This window comes from Penicillium manginii, assembly GCF_028828005.1.
Source record: "Penicillium manginii strain IBT 31320 chromosome Unknown utg000002l:1.0-5564898.0:1.0-5567710.0, whole genome shotgun sequence".
Lineage (NCBI taxonomy): Eukaryota > Fungi > Ascomycota > Eurotiomycetes > Eurotiales > Aspergillaceae > Penicillium > Penicillium manginii.
In genome coordinates, this window is record NW_026643103.1 from 2,384,717 (window position 1) to 2,401,071 (window position 16,355).

The window sequence follows — 16,355 nt, forward strand, 5'->3', positions numbered from 1 at the left end:
CTTAGCTGTAGGAAGGTAGTATAACTATATATATGCTCTACATTTTAACTATAGGGCTCGCATATTGCTACACACCTGCATTATCAACAGAGAACTGCTTTCCATGCAAATAATTACTCTATAGTTTAAACCAATCAATAAATATAACTTAACTCGAACCATACCTAGGTAGACAAGGATTCTCGATCTTCCTCTTCCTCTTCCTCTTGTCAACTATGTTGCACCGATCTCGCTGACTAAGGCATCTGCTCCCCGCTCGCCGACCGAGGGCGACTGGGCCGAGGTACCCCGGCTGTCCCCAGATTGCTTCACACCTGGGATCTGTATATATCTCATAAAGACTCTTTAATCTCCTCCTTCACCCTATCGCTTACTATTACCTGGTCCCTCTCTCTCATCACTCATTAGTCTACCTCGCCATCATGGCAGGAGAAGTGCGACAGCCCATTGACATTCCCTCGCTGGAGCGGTACATCGACCAGAATGTACCAGCTCTGAAGACCCCATTAGATGTGAAGCAGGTGCGTGATCACCGAATCCTATCATAGCCCTGCAGATACTAAGACTAACACCGACCGCCCTAGTTCGGATTCGGCCAATCCAACCCAACCTACCAGCTGACGACCGCCGACGGCAAGAAGTTTGTCCTGCGGAAGAAGCCCCCCCGGAAAGCTGCTCTCGAAGACAGCACACAAGGTCGAGCGCGAGTATAAGATTATCCAGAGCTTGGGGGGGTACCGATGTACCCGTTCCCGAAGCACTCTGTCTTTGCGAAGACAACGATGTAATTGGCACCCCATTCTACATCATGTCGTTCCTCGACGGGCGACACTTCACCGACCCAGCCATGCCAGGCGTCAGTGGTGAGGAGCGCAAAGCACTGTACGTATTTTGCAATCTGCAAGCCGTGATTGACTGCAGTCGTTGGTGAAATATACTCACGGGTGTGTGTTAATTAGATGGAAATCCGCCATTCAAACGCTAGCCAAATTCCACCGGGTCGTGCCCAAGTCAGTTGGCCTCGAGAAGTTCGGCAAGCCATCAGGCTTTTATGACCGACAAATCGCAACCTTTACCACAATCTCACGGGCTCAGGCCCAGGTCCTCGACGCAGACAGCAAGGAGCCCGTCGGCGAACTGCCACACTTCGAAGACATGGTGCGCTTCTTCTCGCAGAAGTCGTCGCAGCCGCGGGATCGGGGCACCCTGGTCCACGGCGACTACAAGATCGACAATCTGATCTTCCACCACACGGAGCCTCGAGTCATTGGCATCCTCGACTGGGAAATGGCGACGGTCGGGCACCCGCTGTCGGACTTTTGCAACGTCACCAGTCCGTACATCCTCGAGGGGGCAGATTCGTCGACCGAGTCGTTCCAGGCCGGGCGGACGCCGGGTCTGCCATCGCGTGAGGAATGCATGCGCTGGTACCATGAAGTGTCGGGATACGATCCTGTGGGCGATATCGTTTGGGGAGATGCATTTTTTGCTTTCCGAGGCTCCGTCATCATGCAGGGCATTGCGGCCCGGTTCGCGGCGCGACAGGCTAGCAGTGCGAGGGCCAGCGATTACGGGAGTCGGGCCAAACCGTTTGCCCTTAGCGCCTGGCACCGCGTGCAACAGGTGCAGCAGAAGGGTAAATTGTAATCTGTAGATCGATTCCTGAAATTTTGCTGCATATGTACATAGCATGATACGGAGATACAGAGATGTAACTATAGTTACTCTTACCCGAAGTACTGGTACTTGTCGTATCCTTATATCCGCGGAGTACGGGGAAAGTACATACCCTTGGTGTAGTGTATGTACTTCGGTACATGAGTACTTACATTAACTTCTCACTACAGTATTCGCACTCCATACTATCTAGGTACTCTGTATGTCAAGTATGTAGTCCGGTCTCCGTGTACTCAATTCCGTCTCTACGTGTGGGTCGCGCTTGTCCATAGTTCCCGCCTTCGCCGACCGAGGTAAATGGGGTCCACAATACTCCGTACAATTGATTAAAATACTTACGTACGTACACCGTCTCACTCTCACGGCAAGATATTATGGCAAATCGAGTGCGCTAGTGCAAATGGGGTGTCAGCACTTGGCCCTATTTGGTCCACGTCTCCCGTATTGTGTTGCGGCACCCACAATTACCACGTCAATGCGGCGCCACCATGCAGCGAACCCTTCTAGTTCGAGACGAGCGAGCATCTGGGAGGGTCGAAGGATGTGAATCAAGTCCGCTGATGCTGATGAGCGGGACGTACGGCGCGATCTCCTCTCGTGAAGAGAGTTTCTGACGCAGATGCGCAGATGAGGGGGTTGGGTTGGATTGGGTTGGATTGAGGACTAAGGCTAAGAAAAACAGTGCAGTGCCAAGGAAGTTGCGAAAAGGTGACGGGACCAGAAGATCATGCATATTTGCTTTTGCCAGGGGGGGCAGAAATGCGGTGTGATTGGTTTCTGCAGCGGGGGATGAGGCTGCGCTGCGGCTCTACCACGTCAAGTGAGGCTGAGGGAAGGAGGGGGTGAAGAAAGCAGAACCCACCCAACCCCCCCCTTTTCCACTTTTTTTTTTCCCTCCCTCTCTTTCTTCTGATGGGAAGGCAGGTGAGTTGCGAATTCCCGAAGTTGACCATGGGTCCCACAGCAGTGAGTCTGTCTCAGCCTCTTTAGTTCCCTTCGGGTATGTCTCTCATAGAGTCTCTCATACATCTCTCCCACATAGAGATACATACCCAGGTAGACTGTGTACACATCGGAGCGGCCCGTCACCTTGAAACGAAGCTGTTGCGTTGTCAATCCTTCCAGGCTAGGCGAAGAAACATTGGACCAGGATGGCCACGGGGGGGCAAGCAATCCACCGAGTGGAGTGAGTCGCGCAGGTTCCCTTCCCGGGTTTAAGCCCCGGTGGAGCGGGGATGCTGCCACTCGTCGAAACGACAACCCCCCCCCGGTTGATTACTCCGGAGAGAAATAATTAACGGTGGAGCCTGGAAGTGCTGGCTGTGCGACCCCTAATCCTCCGAGTGTTGGTAGTGTAGTGTAGCGTAGTGTAGAGTATAAAAGTACACTTGGAGTGTACTCTGTGTAAAGTGTGTGTAGTGTAGAGAGAGAGTGTGTGTTTGTGTAATGTCAAGAGTGTAAAGAGTAATGCATCAGAAGGTTGCGGGGAATTCCAGTTGCTCTGCTTCTGAGAGCCTTGGGTCCCACTCCTCCTCCTAGAGCCGCATCCCGACACTTTTCTCCTTTCCTTCTTTTTTTTTCTATTGTATTTTTGACTGGTATTTTTGGGTTCCTTGACTTTTACCTTTTTTACGTTTTTGCACTTTTACACTTTGGGGGGACTTGATTTCGATACTCTTCCTCTTTTAGTCTCATTTTCTTGGATCACCCACATCCACGCAACTTCTGCAGAGGAGCCGCGCTAAGCTCAGAACTTCCCCTCCTCTCCCCCAAAAACTTGAGAGAACCTCAACCCTCTTTTCCCTCGATATTATTCGAGGGAATGGCGTCGAATATCCGTTGAGCCTCATCCCCGTTATTTGTTCTTGACTCGATCTTCTCCCGGCTTGGTACCTCCCCCTTGGTAAGTTAGCGGCTCCCCTGGTACACCTCTGAACTTGAAGAGGTCACAGTCCCCCTCTCCCCCCAATTAAGGCTTGTGACCTTTTGACCTACCAATCTTACTTCCTTTCCCCCCTCACCCACTTGAACCACTTGAACCACTACCCGACTTGGTACTTGAGCTCTGGAATTCCTATCGTCCTAAATCAGAGGTCGATGTCTGGGCCATGGGAACTTCCAAGCCTGAGGTAGCAAGGCGACAGACACGAGTAAACTTCACACAGCTTCAGCGCTAACCGCACACCTCCCAACCCGCAGAGCGCCTGCCGCGACGACACGAGGTCCTTCCCCCAACAACATCGTGCTATGCTGTGCGATCGAGCTTCAAGTCCACCTGCGTCGACATCATATCTCCTTCCCCATAGGCGCCGTATGCGCCCGGTCCTGCCTTCATGACCGACCTCTACGATTCGGACGATGCCATGAACCGCTCGCCTCCACCAGTGGCGGTGTGCCCCAAGTATGAGCCCGACGATGCCCGGCCCCCATTCGTCCCTCTGTCCGACGATGTCACCGAGAAAGGCGACAAGGGAACGCCAGAACGTTCCCGTAAGCCGCACCAGCCGGAAACCCAGACTCACACCCGTTACGGCGACTCGGTGCTGATCAACTTTCTAGCTCCAGGCCGTCCCGATATCGCGGCCTTTGAGCGCGACAATTCCTTGACCGATTGTTTCAGGAAGAACCGGAGTCCAGTCGATACGAAACCATTGGATGGTCCCGGAGGATTGGTTTCCAAACCTATTGAACCGCCGAAGCCGACTCCCGCTGAACCCGTGAGTCTCAAGGAAGAGGAACCTCGCGATAGAGTCTCGGGAACACAACCTAGGAGGGACCTTGAGCGACCGTTATCACCTGGGCATAAGCTCCCCGCTCCATTACCCCGGCTGGCACCGTCCGTAGATATCCCTCGCCCTCTCGACTTCCAGTCTCCAGCACAACGCCCGCATCGTCTGAGCGTCTCCACCCTCACGCATCCAGATCGAAAACTTTCGCTTGACCACCATCCTCTCAGTGACCTCAAACAATCTCCCGATCTGAAGAATCGCATCTCCCTCCCGTCTTTACAGTCGCTCTCACCTCCGTCGTCATGCGCTGCAACATCCCCAGACAACGGCGGCACTAGCAATGGCAACACCCAGGTGCTTCCATCTATTCAATCCGCACTCAGCGGACTATCCTCGAGCGATTTCCCCCCAGCACGACTCAATGGCATCTCGCCTTACTCCTACCCGCCCTCCTCATCGTCGCAAAATGATTCACCCCATGATCGCCAAATGACAAGACAATTCTTCCCGCCATCACAGATGCCCACTCCCTACTCTCATTTTTCCCCCGTGAGTGTCAAGGATGCATCAAATAATCCGTCTCCGGCGACGTCGTCATATTGGAGACCTCCACTACCCGCACCTCCACCCCCACCACCACCACCTCCATCACAGCCTGCGGATACCCCACACCATGCGCCCACTCCATATGATATGTCTCCTATGACAGCGAAGAGTCCAGCAACGAGCTACCCAACACCGACCGAACAGATTGCTCCAACTCCACCATCCGGTGAGCGAGCTGCATTCAATGCCGCACCGCAACCCCCCAATGGGATTACTGTGCCCGGTAGCTACAAATGCACACATCCTGATTGCACGGCAGCACCTTTCCAGACGCAATATCTCCTCAAGTGAGTTATCCCGGATAGAGGTGGAAAACTTCCATATCTAACATCAACCCCATCAGTTCCCATGCCAATGTCCACTCGCAAGACCGGCCGCATTTCTGTCCTGTCGATGGGTGCCCTCGTGGTCTCGGTGGGAAAGGCTTCAAACGCAAGAATGAGATGATGCGACATGGTCTGGTACACAACTCTCCGGGCTACGTCTGTCCCTTCTGCCCCGATCAACAGCATAAATATCCCCGTCCAGACAATCTTCAACGGTAAATAATCCATCCGACTAGTATTACCGATCCATCCTAACCCCGTCTAGACATGTCCGTGTTCACCACGTCGATAAAAATAAAGACGACCCTATCCTCCGCCAAGTCCTCGCACAACGCCCGATAGGTAGTTCGCGAGGTCGACGGCGGAGAATGAATTCGGGATAACCCACAAGACATCACATCATCGACGTCTTTCTTTCGCCTCAACGAGCGGTGCTATCTGTAAACGATAAACACCCACTATGCAGCAGTTCATGGCGTGGATCCACCCATCATTGGACGGCATATACTCCCTCCCCATCCTATCCCAAATTACGCGTGACGAATCTCCATCTGTGATACCTTTTTTCCAGCTCTGTTCCTTCGATGATACCATACCACATGTCACTCTGTTAGAAGCATGATGATACACGGGCCATTCGTTTTGTTAATTGTTTCTATTTTCCTCATCACTATTATCCACTCGACAGCGTTCTTCTCCAAAATGGTCCATTCGTTTGTCTATTTTATTATTTCGATTCTGATTCTGATTCTGATTCCAAGGATCTGGTGTTTTTCTGTCTGGTTTCTGGATCATTTGGTCTATTCTATTGCGGCTAGCACCAACAAGGAGTTTTTGATTTGGGGTACTTACGGTTCAAGTTCTTTTCTAAACTCTTCCATCAATTGTTCTTCCTTGGGTAGAACGTAGAGATAAGGGTATCCCAGCATGGGCTGGATCGTAGTTTCACAGTATTAGTACTAGTATTAGTATGCATGCCGAGATGCAGTGGACGATCATCATCAACGCTCCCGCACCGAGGTCACATCCGGCAGTCGATCTCTTGTGCAGAACCGCAACAAATTACCTCATAAAGAAACCGGAACATTCAGACACACCGCAATGTCACTCTGGACGATTAAAATAGTAAAACTCCACACAGCCACCGCGCAAATGCGTAATGCTCAACTTCATTCTATTTCCAAGCATCACCCTGGCCCACCCCGGTCGACTTTTCTTTTGGTCACCTTAAGGTAACACTATGTAAGAAATGCCCTACTGAGGCTTAAACCACACATGCAGCGATTCAAACGATGACTAACATGACAGATCCTAGTCAGTCATCAAGGCCACATGGTGAAATGCCATGTGGCCGCCCGAACGGGGGTTTACGTGCCGGCAGAGCCCCAATATGAAACCGGTTCAAGTTGTACGTGCACAGGGGCTGAGCAGATGATGCCATGAATATGGTAAAAGAAGAAAGTGGTAGGTTTCAGTGGCAAAACGGTGCATAAGCAGGGCAGGACAAGGTAACAGGACAAGGTAACAGGACAGGAACAGGACAGGACCAGGACAAGGGTGTTTCCCAGTCCTCGAATATTGACAAATAGTACTACGTACCTAGTCCGTGAACAAGGACATTTTCTCGCAAACAAGATTTCAACAACATTATCGTCCGGCACACTGACGTATAAACTAATGCTTGAATAAGACACCGAAAACTTGAAGGCTACTAGTAGGTCAGAGGTCTCGTCCCCAAAAAGTAGCAGCCCTTCGGCCCCCACAGATAAAGCTTTCCTGGTCAGGCCCGGTTTGTATAGGATCCACTTCAAGAAACTCACTTTGAGGGTCATCAAACCGGACTTAGTCAAGTAAACTGTAGCTAGAGGAATGGGAATGGCAAGCCTAATCTGAGCGCTCTGATTTGTTCTCTGTTGAAAAAAATACGTATTAAATTCTTCCCGAGAACTCTTTGTTCAGCTGAGCTACGGAAGACATCCGCATCTCCTGGACTTTTCGTTTGTCTGTTACCTTGAGGACGAATATTGTTGATTTGGAGACCATGGACACTCCCAGATAATATTATTGACTTAATAGATTGTAATCTTCATCTTCAAAGGTTGACATGGACTTTTAGGCCATTTTAGTATTTATAGACTTCGGGACTTGGAGTGGACCTCGGGATACAGCCAGCCATCATGGATCCGGCCGAAGGCTTTGGTTCAACTGCATGGTTCCAAGTTATGATACAACTTGAAGTACGAAAGTATACTAGTAGTATCCTCTGCCTATAGACACAGTTGCTAGTACCTACCTAGGCACCTAGGTACTACTAGATATGTATGAGCAGGATATATTTTTAAAGTGATTGCCTGCCTAGGTACCTACGTAACTAGTAGTAGTAATAGCATAATGACTGTTACGGAGACGATTCTCATAAGTGAAGAATCCTGTTTGCCGATAGTTGTCTTGGAGATCGTGCACTCAGAGATTGTTCAGTATCCAAAGCATCTGTGCCATTTTGTGTAATGTTGAGGCTGGTATGTGCCGCCTCAGGCATCCTAGGATGCTGCTGCATGCTCGCCGTTTGTCACCTCAGTATTAGTAGTAGTGGCTCTCGCTTGGTTCTTCATCACACACAATCATTCTTCCACACATCTCTAGTAGTGGCCATCGTCACCATGTAATAACTTCCTGGAGCATCGACTCGATGGAAATTTTTGAGGCTCCTGTAGGTATACGTGAATAAGTATCGGCATTCGCTGATGTAGCCGAAAGCAATTCCAGGTCATACTCTTCCGCTTCTTCTAATATGTCGGCTACTGTGGCAAATGCCGAAGTGGTTGTGTTGTTCTCCGCTACGAATAAGTAGGTCTCCGTAGAAGGTGGATCGTCATCGGCATCAGTTTCCGGAAACCCATTGACAGAAGTCTGACTGAGTCGCTCTTCGGTTTTCCGCGGCATGAGAAACCGTTGGACCAACTGTCGGTTGTTCTTGGTATTTGGCAATTTCCAGGACAGAAGTGTTACTTGGATCTCATCTCGTAAAGGGGTTATTGAGTCAAGATGATTATTTGGGAGCGTCCATGGTTTTCAAATCAACGATGTTCGTCCTCAAGCTAACAGACAAACGAAAAATAAGAATATACAAAAAACGCCACGGAACAGGAAAAAAAAAAAACAAGACAAAACAAAACAAAACAAAACAAAACAAAACAAAACAAAACAAAACAAAACAAAACAGAAGAGCACAATATAAAAATGACAATCCCCGCCATCCACGGCCGGTTCCGGGCAGGCAGGTTTGATACATGAGCAACAGGGGAGGACGGCCTGCGCGAGAAAAGGGAATGGCGAATCCACAGCCCGGTCTATCCGGGGCACATGGGAGAGCGACAGGGAGGACGGCCTGCGCAAGAAGAGGGAATGGCGAATCCACAGCCCGGTCTATCCGGGGCACATGGGAGAGCGACAGGGAGGACGGCCTGCGCAAGAAGAGGGAATGGCGAATCCACAGCCCAGTCTATCCGGGGCATGTGGGAGACACGATAAATCTTGAAACAAAAAACAAAACACAACACAGCCTCCCACCCTTAGTATTGGTGGCCAGGCTCAGCAGCAGCAGCCGCACCCGGCGGCAGCAGAGGACTCGGAGGAGGAGGAGGAGGAGGAGGTGGCGGCAGCGGCGGCTAGAGACACATTTCCATGTTAGTAACACTATAGGTATATACTCCCCAACCTATATCTTGAGCTACGTACACTTGCGGCGCCCGGTCCAGACGTAGTCCCAAACCCCAAACACGGCGACGGCAAGGTATCCCGTTGGACGTTTGGCGGGGGCAGAACGAGTTTGGGCCTCGTCCCTCGCGGCCTCACGGGCATGCTCCGGGTCCTTCATTGCTTGGAGTTTCTGGGCATGGCGGCGGCGGCTATTTTTATATACCATTAGCTTCAAGTTCCAATGTACAAAGAGCCCATGGTCTAAGGCTTGAAGTCAGAAGAGAAGAATACGATGGTAGGAGTTTAAATAGTAATAGATATAATATTGATAGATAGTAATGTCTAAATGTAAGACTGGGGATGTTCAGCATCAAGACACTTACTGGGTGACCACACATGTGGTCACAAGCCCAGCGACAGCGACGAAGCCACCGACGGCGATGGAGATGGCAGCCACCTTCATGTCCCACGAATAATCGTGGTAAGTGAAGGTGAGCGTGGAGGTGGTGGTGGCATTCGTGTCGGGGTTGACGGAGACGGTGACGGTGTTGTTGGTGAAGGTATCACCAGAGAAGCCAGCGCCAGGGACGGAGCCAGGGACAAGGTTGGCGAGGCCGCCAGCAGTTGAAGAAGAGGAAGACATGATGCGTAGAAACGTGAAGATATAATTAGGGGGGGGTATTGTTACTCATATACTGATGGCTACCACGGACACTGCTCTTCGGATCAACTCCAAGGGTATGAACTGATTGGGAGACCCAGAGTTGGGTTATAGCTGAAGTGGTTCATCCAAGACTCGAATAAAAGACAATGAGAATTGTTCGACTGATCTTCCCTGTTCCCCTGCATCGTAGTAGTTCAATTTCATGACCAAATCTATTTCAGCCTCAACCAACATGGCAGTATCGACACTGTGGCCATGATCTACAAATTGCGATCAGGATCAAAGGATGAATACTCTTTCTTCCATTCGTTTAATTCACATTTTGTTTCCTTTTACATCAAGGTTTCGCTTGTGGGTGGTAGTTGCTGCAGGTGCTGATTCCATTTTGTGTTGTTCCTTCTTTGTGGACGATGCCTGATCTTGATCTGCTACCTAAAATACAACGCTTGTGGCTCCATAATGACAACCGGCTTAGTAATGTTTAGTGATTTCGTGCGAAGACTTTGTGGTCGGGTCCTATTTATGTAGTCCACATCTCATTAGAATATGAGTACAGTTTCACATCTTCTCGGATATTTCACCGAGTATGCTTACTGGTATTTATAAGTTTCCTACTGCAAATTTCGCTTTACAGTACTACCTTGGGTATCACAATAGCAGGCCGTATCTTTAGGTGATAGATTGATTGGAAAATGGGCAATTAGAAGCATTCATTTCGAGCTAAACTTTTCCCGAGGATTACCAGACTTCTAAGGTCATTTTCAAAAGCCTTACTTGCCGTACAGCCATCTCTTGACCATTATTCCAACCCCCTTGAGCTTATGCTTCAAGTTCATTGGGCGGAAATACCAGTTCGCCATATTGCAAACATATCTTCTGCTTTCCAATAGCTTTTCTAAATCACGTGCAATAGACACTTGATCCTCCTCTGTAAGGCTCGGATCCCGAAAACTACTGCAGCACCAACACTCCATAGTGCAGTGACCTCTGGTTTTAGTATTCTCTGACAAGGATCTCCGAGAACAGCATCCACATCCCCGACTGCAGCATCCACCTCGATCAGCACAGTCATCAACCATTTCTTCACGCATATACCAAAGAGGATCACGCCTTAATTCCTGATAGGAGTCTTTCAACCATCGAGGAAGCCCAGAAACTAGCCTAAACATAGTGTACTCGTTCTTTACACGTTGTGCTTGGGTACCCATTATCTTGGAATCAAAGTCCTTCACTGACACCTGTTCTATATCATTCCTGATGTCTGTCGTCTTCTTCAAGGCACGAGCTTTGTAGTTTAAGCTCTCTTCACGTTGGTCCAGCAAACGGATATTGTGATCAAGACGCAATATTGCGAGTATTTGTTCCATGTCAACAAAGTGTGGAGCAGTCAAAGGATGGCCACACATAATACTGCCCTCCATGTAATGGTAGAATTGAAATCCAGTAAACTTATTGTAACTTCCCATGTTTTGTGTGGTAATCGAAGAAGGGCTGGTCAATATGTAATTTCGTATTAAGAATTAAAAGAAGTATTTGTTTCGATCGAGGGCAGAGAAACGAGGGAAAGGTTGATAAATGAGGTGTTGACCTTGTCCTAACTTTGCCCACTTGAAGATTGGCCGCCGCCCGAAATGGACGGGTCTTCCAAATTTGGCATCCTCACAAAACTATAATCGAAAATTGTAGCCACGATTTACGTAATCATCGACCCTCGCGCCTGTGAGCGCGATACCAACGAGTGCTCCCATCTTCACTAGGCATGGTACCAGTTCGGCAAATCCAAGAGATTGATCACCCGGTTTGGTTGGCCCCTAGTTCCTAGCTAAGGTAAGGTAGGTCCAGATTACACTGTACACCCGTGTCCACCTAAGCTTGCCGATATATGCTTAGTTCTCGTCAGTGTCTCCTACATTTCCCTTCAATCGGGAAGGTGTTTCGGCGGCTGTTTGGGGGCGGATTTAAGTGCTGTGGGGATCGGCTGTCTTTCCTTCCCTAGTTGGTTGCGGGCCAAATTAGTTATTACGGAGCACTACTACATATGTGCTTACTCTGTGGTTAGTCTGGTACTATTAGAGTTAGCATTTCGCCAGCTGCATAGTACCGTGTGATATTTGCTTGTCAGATAATTCCCCCCCTAAGTAGATCAGAGAAATTAGAGAGATCAGATATCTATGTAATCAGAACATACACGTGGTGGTCGCTAATCCGTGCTCAGATCTACTCGGCGAACAAAAGCGGCGCTCACTGAGCATGAAAACGAAAAGGGAAAGGGAAATACGCAAAGCTCAGGAAATCAATCCGCTCCGTAGGGAAGCTGGATAGAATTTGCCCAGCGGTATCTATCTATCCCCGACCCGAAAAGTGAGGCATTGAGTTAGTTTACTCCGTAGTCAAGTCCCACTACTATGTATGTAAGCACAGGGATACGCTCCGCAACCCCCAATCAAACCCGCCCTCGCTCGAACAAGGCTCAGCCACTGCATACCGACTATTTGGCTTAATCGGGCGCTACTGGGCGACTCTTGGCGCAGATCCTCGCTGCGGGGAGGCTCATGGTTGGTTGAACCCTGCGTAAAAGCCCCTCAGATCCATTGTCGCTATGCGCATACGCATTAAGCTATACGGTGTGGGAATTACCGGTAACATAATGTAGACTACGGAGCGTATCTGCTCGAGCCAATGTCCTTTTTCTCTCTCTTGGTCATGTGCTGAGATTCAACTGATTGGGCGGGCGTGAATCTGACCCTGCCTTGCTTCTCGTCATAGTAGTTCGGACCCCAAACTTGAAGGTCATTCCATCCAGACATTAACATTGTTTAAAAATAGTGGGAGGCGGTGTCCCCGGAATGCTTGTTGTGTGATAAATTCGAAATCAGACTTTGAGCTCGGAATTCCGGCCAGGAGTACATACATGCAGGCAGGAACTGACATGTCGGGACTCCACGTCTGTGCTGGGATAGCGAAGAAGAAGGTTCTATAGGCGAGGTGCTATTTTTACCAGCCCTGGAGGGTCGCCTATGAGAGTTTGTGAATCTGAGACTTTGGCAATGAGGCTGACTCGGTACCGATCGCCGGGAATTCCAAGGCGTAATTACAGTGTTACTCAGGCTCTATATGGGCGATCATTTTGATGTATTCATTTCGTGTTTGCATTTGATCCACGTGTCCTGGAAGTTTAAAACGATAAATGTAATTCATGTGTGTGTGACCCCAATTCCCCCTCCCTATTCCGGCCTGTTTTGATGGCTTGGGAGTATGTATGTTTTCCAGAAGTCTAATCCAAATTTCGCCGATTCACCGTATCCCTGCTAGTATCCAGTTTGTAGTTATACATTCCCAAAAGAGAAGAATAAAAAAGAAAATGTGACGAGAGGTTCAAGAACACAGAAAGAGAAGAGAAGAAGAAACAAAAACAAGAGACAATAAAGAAAATCCTTAAAATCGTCATATCATCGTAGTACCATCAGAGATATCCAATCATCTCGATTCGAGTTCAACGGCTTCCACCCCGTCGATGAATTCGTCGCACATGGTCTTTCATATTGTCCACCCGACTAAACACACGTCCACATCCATCCCATTCACAGACGATCCCGGGGTTATGTTTGGCCTCATGACGCGCACGGTCTTTCTTGCTGGAGAACCCGCCTTGCTTGGATTGAGGACAACCCTCATGCCGACAGAAGAGATGCTTGCGGTGGCGATTGAAATGCTTACGCAGATCACACCCCCGGCGAAACAATGCCTGTGATGTGCAACCCGGGTGGGCGCAGCGCCAGACCCCATCGCCAGCCGGAATTCCGAATCGTGTCAGATCAGCGGGGTTGAACGGGGGCGAGGAAGACTTGGATTCGAAGTCGGAGAGGGTGGGAGCGGGAGAGGTGCTGATGACAGAGCAGGAGTCGAATGAGAGAGCTGTGGCGGATGGTGAGAGGAAGCTGTTATCCTGCGCTGGAATTGGGATTGGAATCGAATTGTTGTGGGGAGATGGTGGGCTGGCGATTGCTGGCATCGGGAACCACTGTTCTGCAGCCGTGCTCATACTCTGGTTTAGTGTTGGGTAGACGTTTGATGGCATCTCTGCGGAAGGAAATGCGAGCGGGCTGATGGCAGGGTAAGAGGCTGTAGGTTGGTAGAAGCTGCCGTCGGTAGGATCACTCTCCATGCACCATTTATTGATCTGTTGCGGGGTATAGCCGTTTGTGTCTGTCATGTCTGGGTGTGCCGCTGGCGTCGCGGTCCCGAAATTGTAATAGGATTGCATGAAGGGCGAGTTTGAGGCAGAGCAGACGCCAGAGTCGACGGAGGAAGATGGTTTTAATTCTTCGGCGTTGGACGTACTAGACCAGCTGTATAGAGAGCCCATGTGCTCATTTGGGGAGTCTTGTGGGTTTGATAAATAACTATCGGGGGCTAAGAATGTTACAGAATCCGGGTGGGCGGTAGCATAGCCCGCATGTGGGTTGACGCAAGCCGAATGGGGATGACCGCTGGATGAGCTGACAGGAATCCCTGTAAGGCCGACCATGGAGGGGTCCAGCGAGCTGCACCCAGAGCTGCCAGGGACGGGGGCTCTCATACCCTTGGTCTCCCAGCCGGCGTTTCGCTTGGGAGACATGCCGGATGTCGAATATGCCATATCGTTGGCAAAAACAATCCTCTCCGAAAGAATAGACACAGGATCAACCTCCTGGTTAAAATCCAACAGGGCGTTCGATGGGGGGTATTGCGTTTTCATAGCAGCCACTTTCTTCTTCTTCTTCTTCTTCTTCTTCTTCTTCTTCTTCTTATTTCTTCTTCCTTTTGACAGTGTGGTTCAAGGGTTGCTTTTAAATAGTACCCTTCAAGGCTTCAGGCGAGTGAAGAGAGCCGAGGGCCCTATGCCGAAAGGTTCAACAATTGGGCAATCAGCCTTGGTGTGTAGTTCAATGTTCAACCCACTGAAATAGATTGTCTGAAACTTAAATGTAAAGAGCAATTGAGATGACGAGAGCGGGATTTATAAGCTCCAGGGAACGAGGGACGATTTAAATGTGGCTTGCATCCAGGGACAACCTGAATTGCGGACTGCTTGATATGAGTATATAAAGAATTCTGGGCGAGGCAGTGCTATCAAGAACAGCCAGGCGTTCCGTACTGGATTGGAAACAAGGAGATCTGCAGCAAGATTGACTCAGGTGGCAGCGTTGGGTAAATAAGGATCAAGAAGAAAATAAAATAAAAAAACAGATCATGCAGTCCCCCAGCCGTTTATTCAGCAATGAGGGTGGGCAGGGAAGTGGGGAGGGGAGAGAGTCCTGGTACAGGTCGGGGGAAGTAGATGGACCCCATGGTAATAGGCCAGTGAATCACAATGATTCAGAATGGGCGGCATGCTGTCCATGCATCATCTGGCAGTTCGAGTAAGAGCCAATACGTCGATTGAGTAGGGCTGAACCAACGGGTCACTTGTGGAACGGCAGGGGCCACTAAAAAGGGAAAAAAAGCCAAAATACAAGAAAAAAGAAAAAGAAAAGCGAAGTAAAATCATAAAATAATACAAAATAAAGAACTGAACTTTGTTCGGGCTACACTCTGATAGGCCCATTTTACGAGAGGAGGGTGGAGTTGGGGGGAAAGACGAAGAGTCTGGGACGGAGGAAGCTCGCAGCGTTAGTCCCAAAGCGGAAAGTCTTGGTGTCGTTTGATTGGGTGGGGTCCAAGTAAGAGTCCCACTGCAAAGCCACCACCAAACAATAATGTGCGCCGGTTTACTGGGTCTACCGGGTCTACTTTTGGCATGGACCTCGTCAAAGTGACTTACACATCGGGAATTGGAATTCTTCAAGATGGGGGCCATTCAATCTGCAGACGCTTGTCGCGACATATGATTTGATAGAGGGCGGTTGTCTCATCCTCCAACATCCCCATGAGATCAACTAGAACAACAACAAACAACCTTGGAAGTTATGAATTAAAAAAAAATATTATTCAAATTCCGCCCCCAAATTTCGTCTAAGGAGTACGGAGTAAGTATCCATATCCAGATGCACCGTATCTGGGCATGCATTCAAAGTTCTTTCTCGGTCATCCCATCTTCCTAGTTGGTCTTGTACGCATCATGATCCTATCTGTCATGGCTTCTACCTACATTACATGTATTTTCAGCCCCAGGGTCAGAATTATAGGATCTAGGTAGCTGGTAGCTGGTCACTGTTAGCTGATTATGGGCGCCTGGACGCAACGGCAACATAAAGGTAGCATTCACGGTTCTAGGACTTATGCTCAAATTCCGAGGTAGTATGGGGGCTCATCGATATCGACAGCATGGATGGATTTGAAGACAGCATACTACATTGACGATCCTTCCTGAAACAAGCAGGGATTGCGGTACAGTCCAGAAGAGACCATTGGAATGCGGCCTGGGGTGCGTTCGATCAAGTTCAGCTGATCAGCGAACTGCCCGACACCGACGATTAGAGCCGGCCCTTGATCCCTGTCACAGGCCAAGGAGCAGATCTGATTGGTCAGTTCGCATTTAGCGCCATGATGAACCTATCACAAGCAAGCATCCAGGCGGGAGGATTCAATCTGCTGCACTCTCCCAAACGCGAGAAGCGGTGTCCTCCCCCAGGCCCAACAGAGGGGAAAGTTAGGGCTGATGCGCTTCGGAAT

At 49.5% G+C, this 16,355-nt stretch overlaps 5 protein-coding genes across 5 annotated transcripts; 2 read left to right on the plus strand and 3 right to left on the minus strand.

The window, feature by feature from the left end:
• Positions 1 to 422: 422 nt before the first annotated feature.
• Positions 423 to 1,647, plus strand: N7533_002156 (phosphotransferase family protein; the record flags this gene model as incomplete). The annotated part of the gene is made up of 4 exons (XM_057098806.1): positions 423 to 521; positions 585 to 696; positions 759 to 882; positions 960 to 1,647. 4 exons carry the CDS (start codon positions 423 to 425, stop codon positions 1,645 to 1,647), a joined length of 1,023 nt encoding a protein of 340 aa, XP_056963942.1.
• A 2,336-nt stretch (positions 1,648 to 3,983) lies between these two features.
• On the plus strand, positions 3,984 to 5,721 carry N7533_002157 (uncharacterized protein; the record flags this gene model as incomplete). The annotated part of the gene is made up of 3 exons (XM_057098807.1): positions 3,984 to 5,299; positions 5,356 to 5,553; positions 5,604 to 5,721. Coding segments are annotated over 3 exons (1,632 nt in total), but the record flags the coding sequence as incomplete, so codon positions are not given.
• Positions 5,722 to 7,993: 2,272 nt separating this feature from the next.
• On the minus strand, positions 7,994 to 8,281 carry N7533_002158 (uncharacterized protein; the record flags this gene model as incomplete). The annotated part of the gene is made up of 1 exon (XM_057098808.1): positions 7,994 to 8,281. One exon carries the CDS (start codon positions 8,279 to 8,281, stop codon positions 7,994 to 7,996), a length of 288 nt encoding a protein of 95 aa, XP_056963944.1.
• A 648-nt stretch (positions 8,282 to 8,929) lies between these two features.
• N7533_002159 (uncharacterized protein) lies at positions 8,930 to 9,680 on the minus strand (the record flags this gene model as incomplete). Its single annotated transcript, XM_057098809.1, has 3 exons — positions 8,930 to 9,006; positions 9,077 to 9,246; positions 9,421 to 9,680. The coding sequence occupies 3 exons, from the start codon at positions 9,678 to 9,680 to the stop codon at positions 8,930 to 8,932; spliced, it is 507 nt and encodes a 168-aa protein (XP_056963945.1).
• Positions 9,681 to 13,194: 3,514 nt separating this feature from the next.
• On the minus strand, positions 13,195 to 14,340 carry N7533_002160 (putative C2H2 transcription factor; the record flags this gene model as incomplete). Its single annotated transcript, XM_057098810.1, has 1 exon — positions 13,195 to 14,340. The coding sequence occupies one exon, from the start codon at positions 14,338 to 14,340 to the stop codon at positions 13,195 to 13,197; it is 1,146 nt and encodes a 381-aa protein (XP_056963946.1).
• Between the last annotated feature and the right edge of the window lie 2,015 nt (positions 14,341 to 16,355).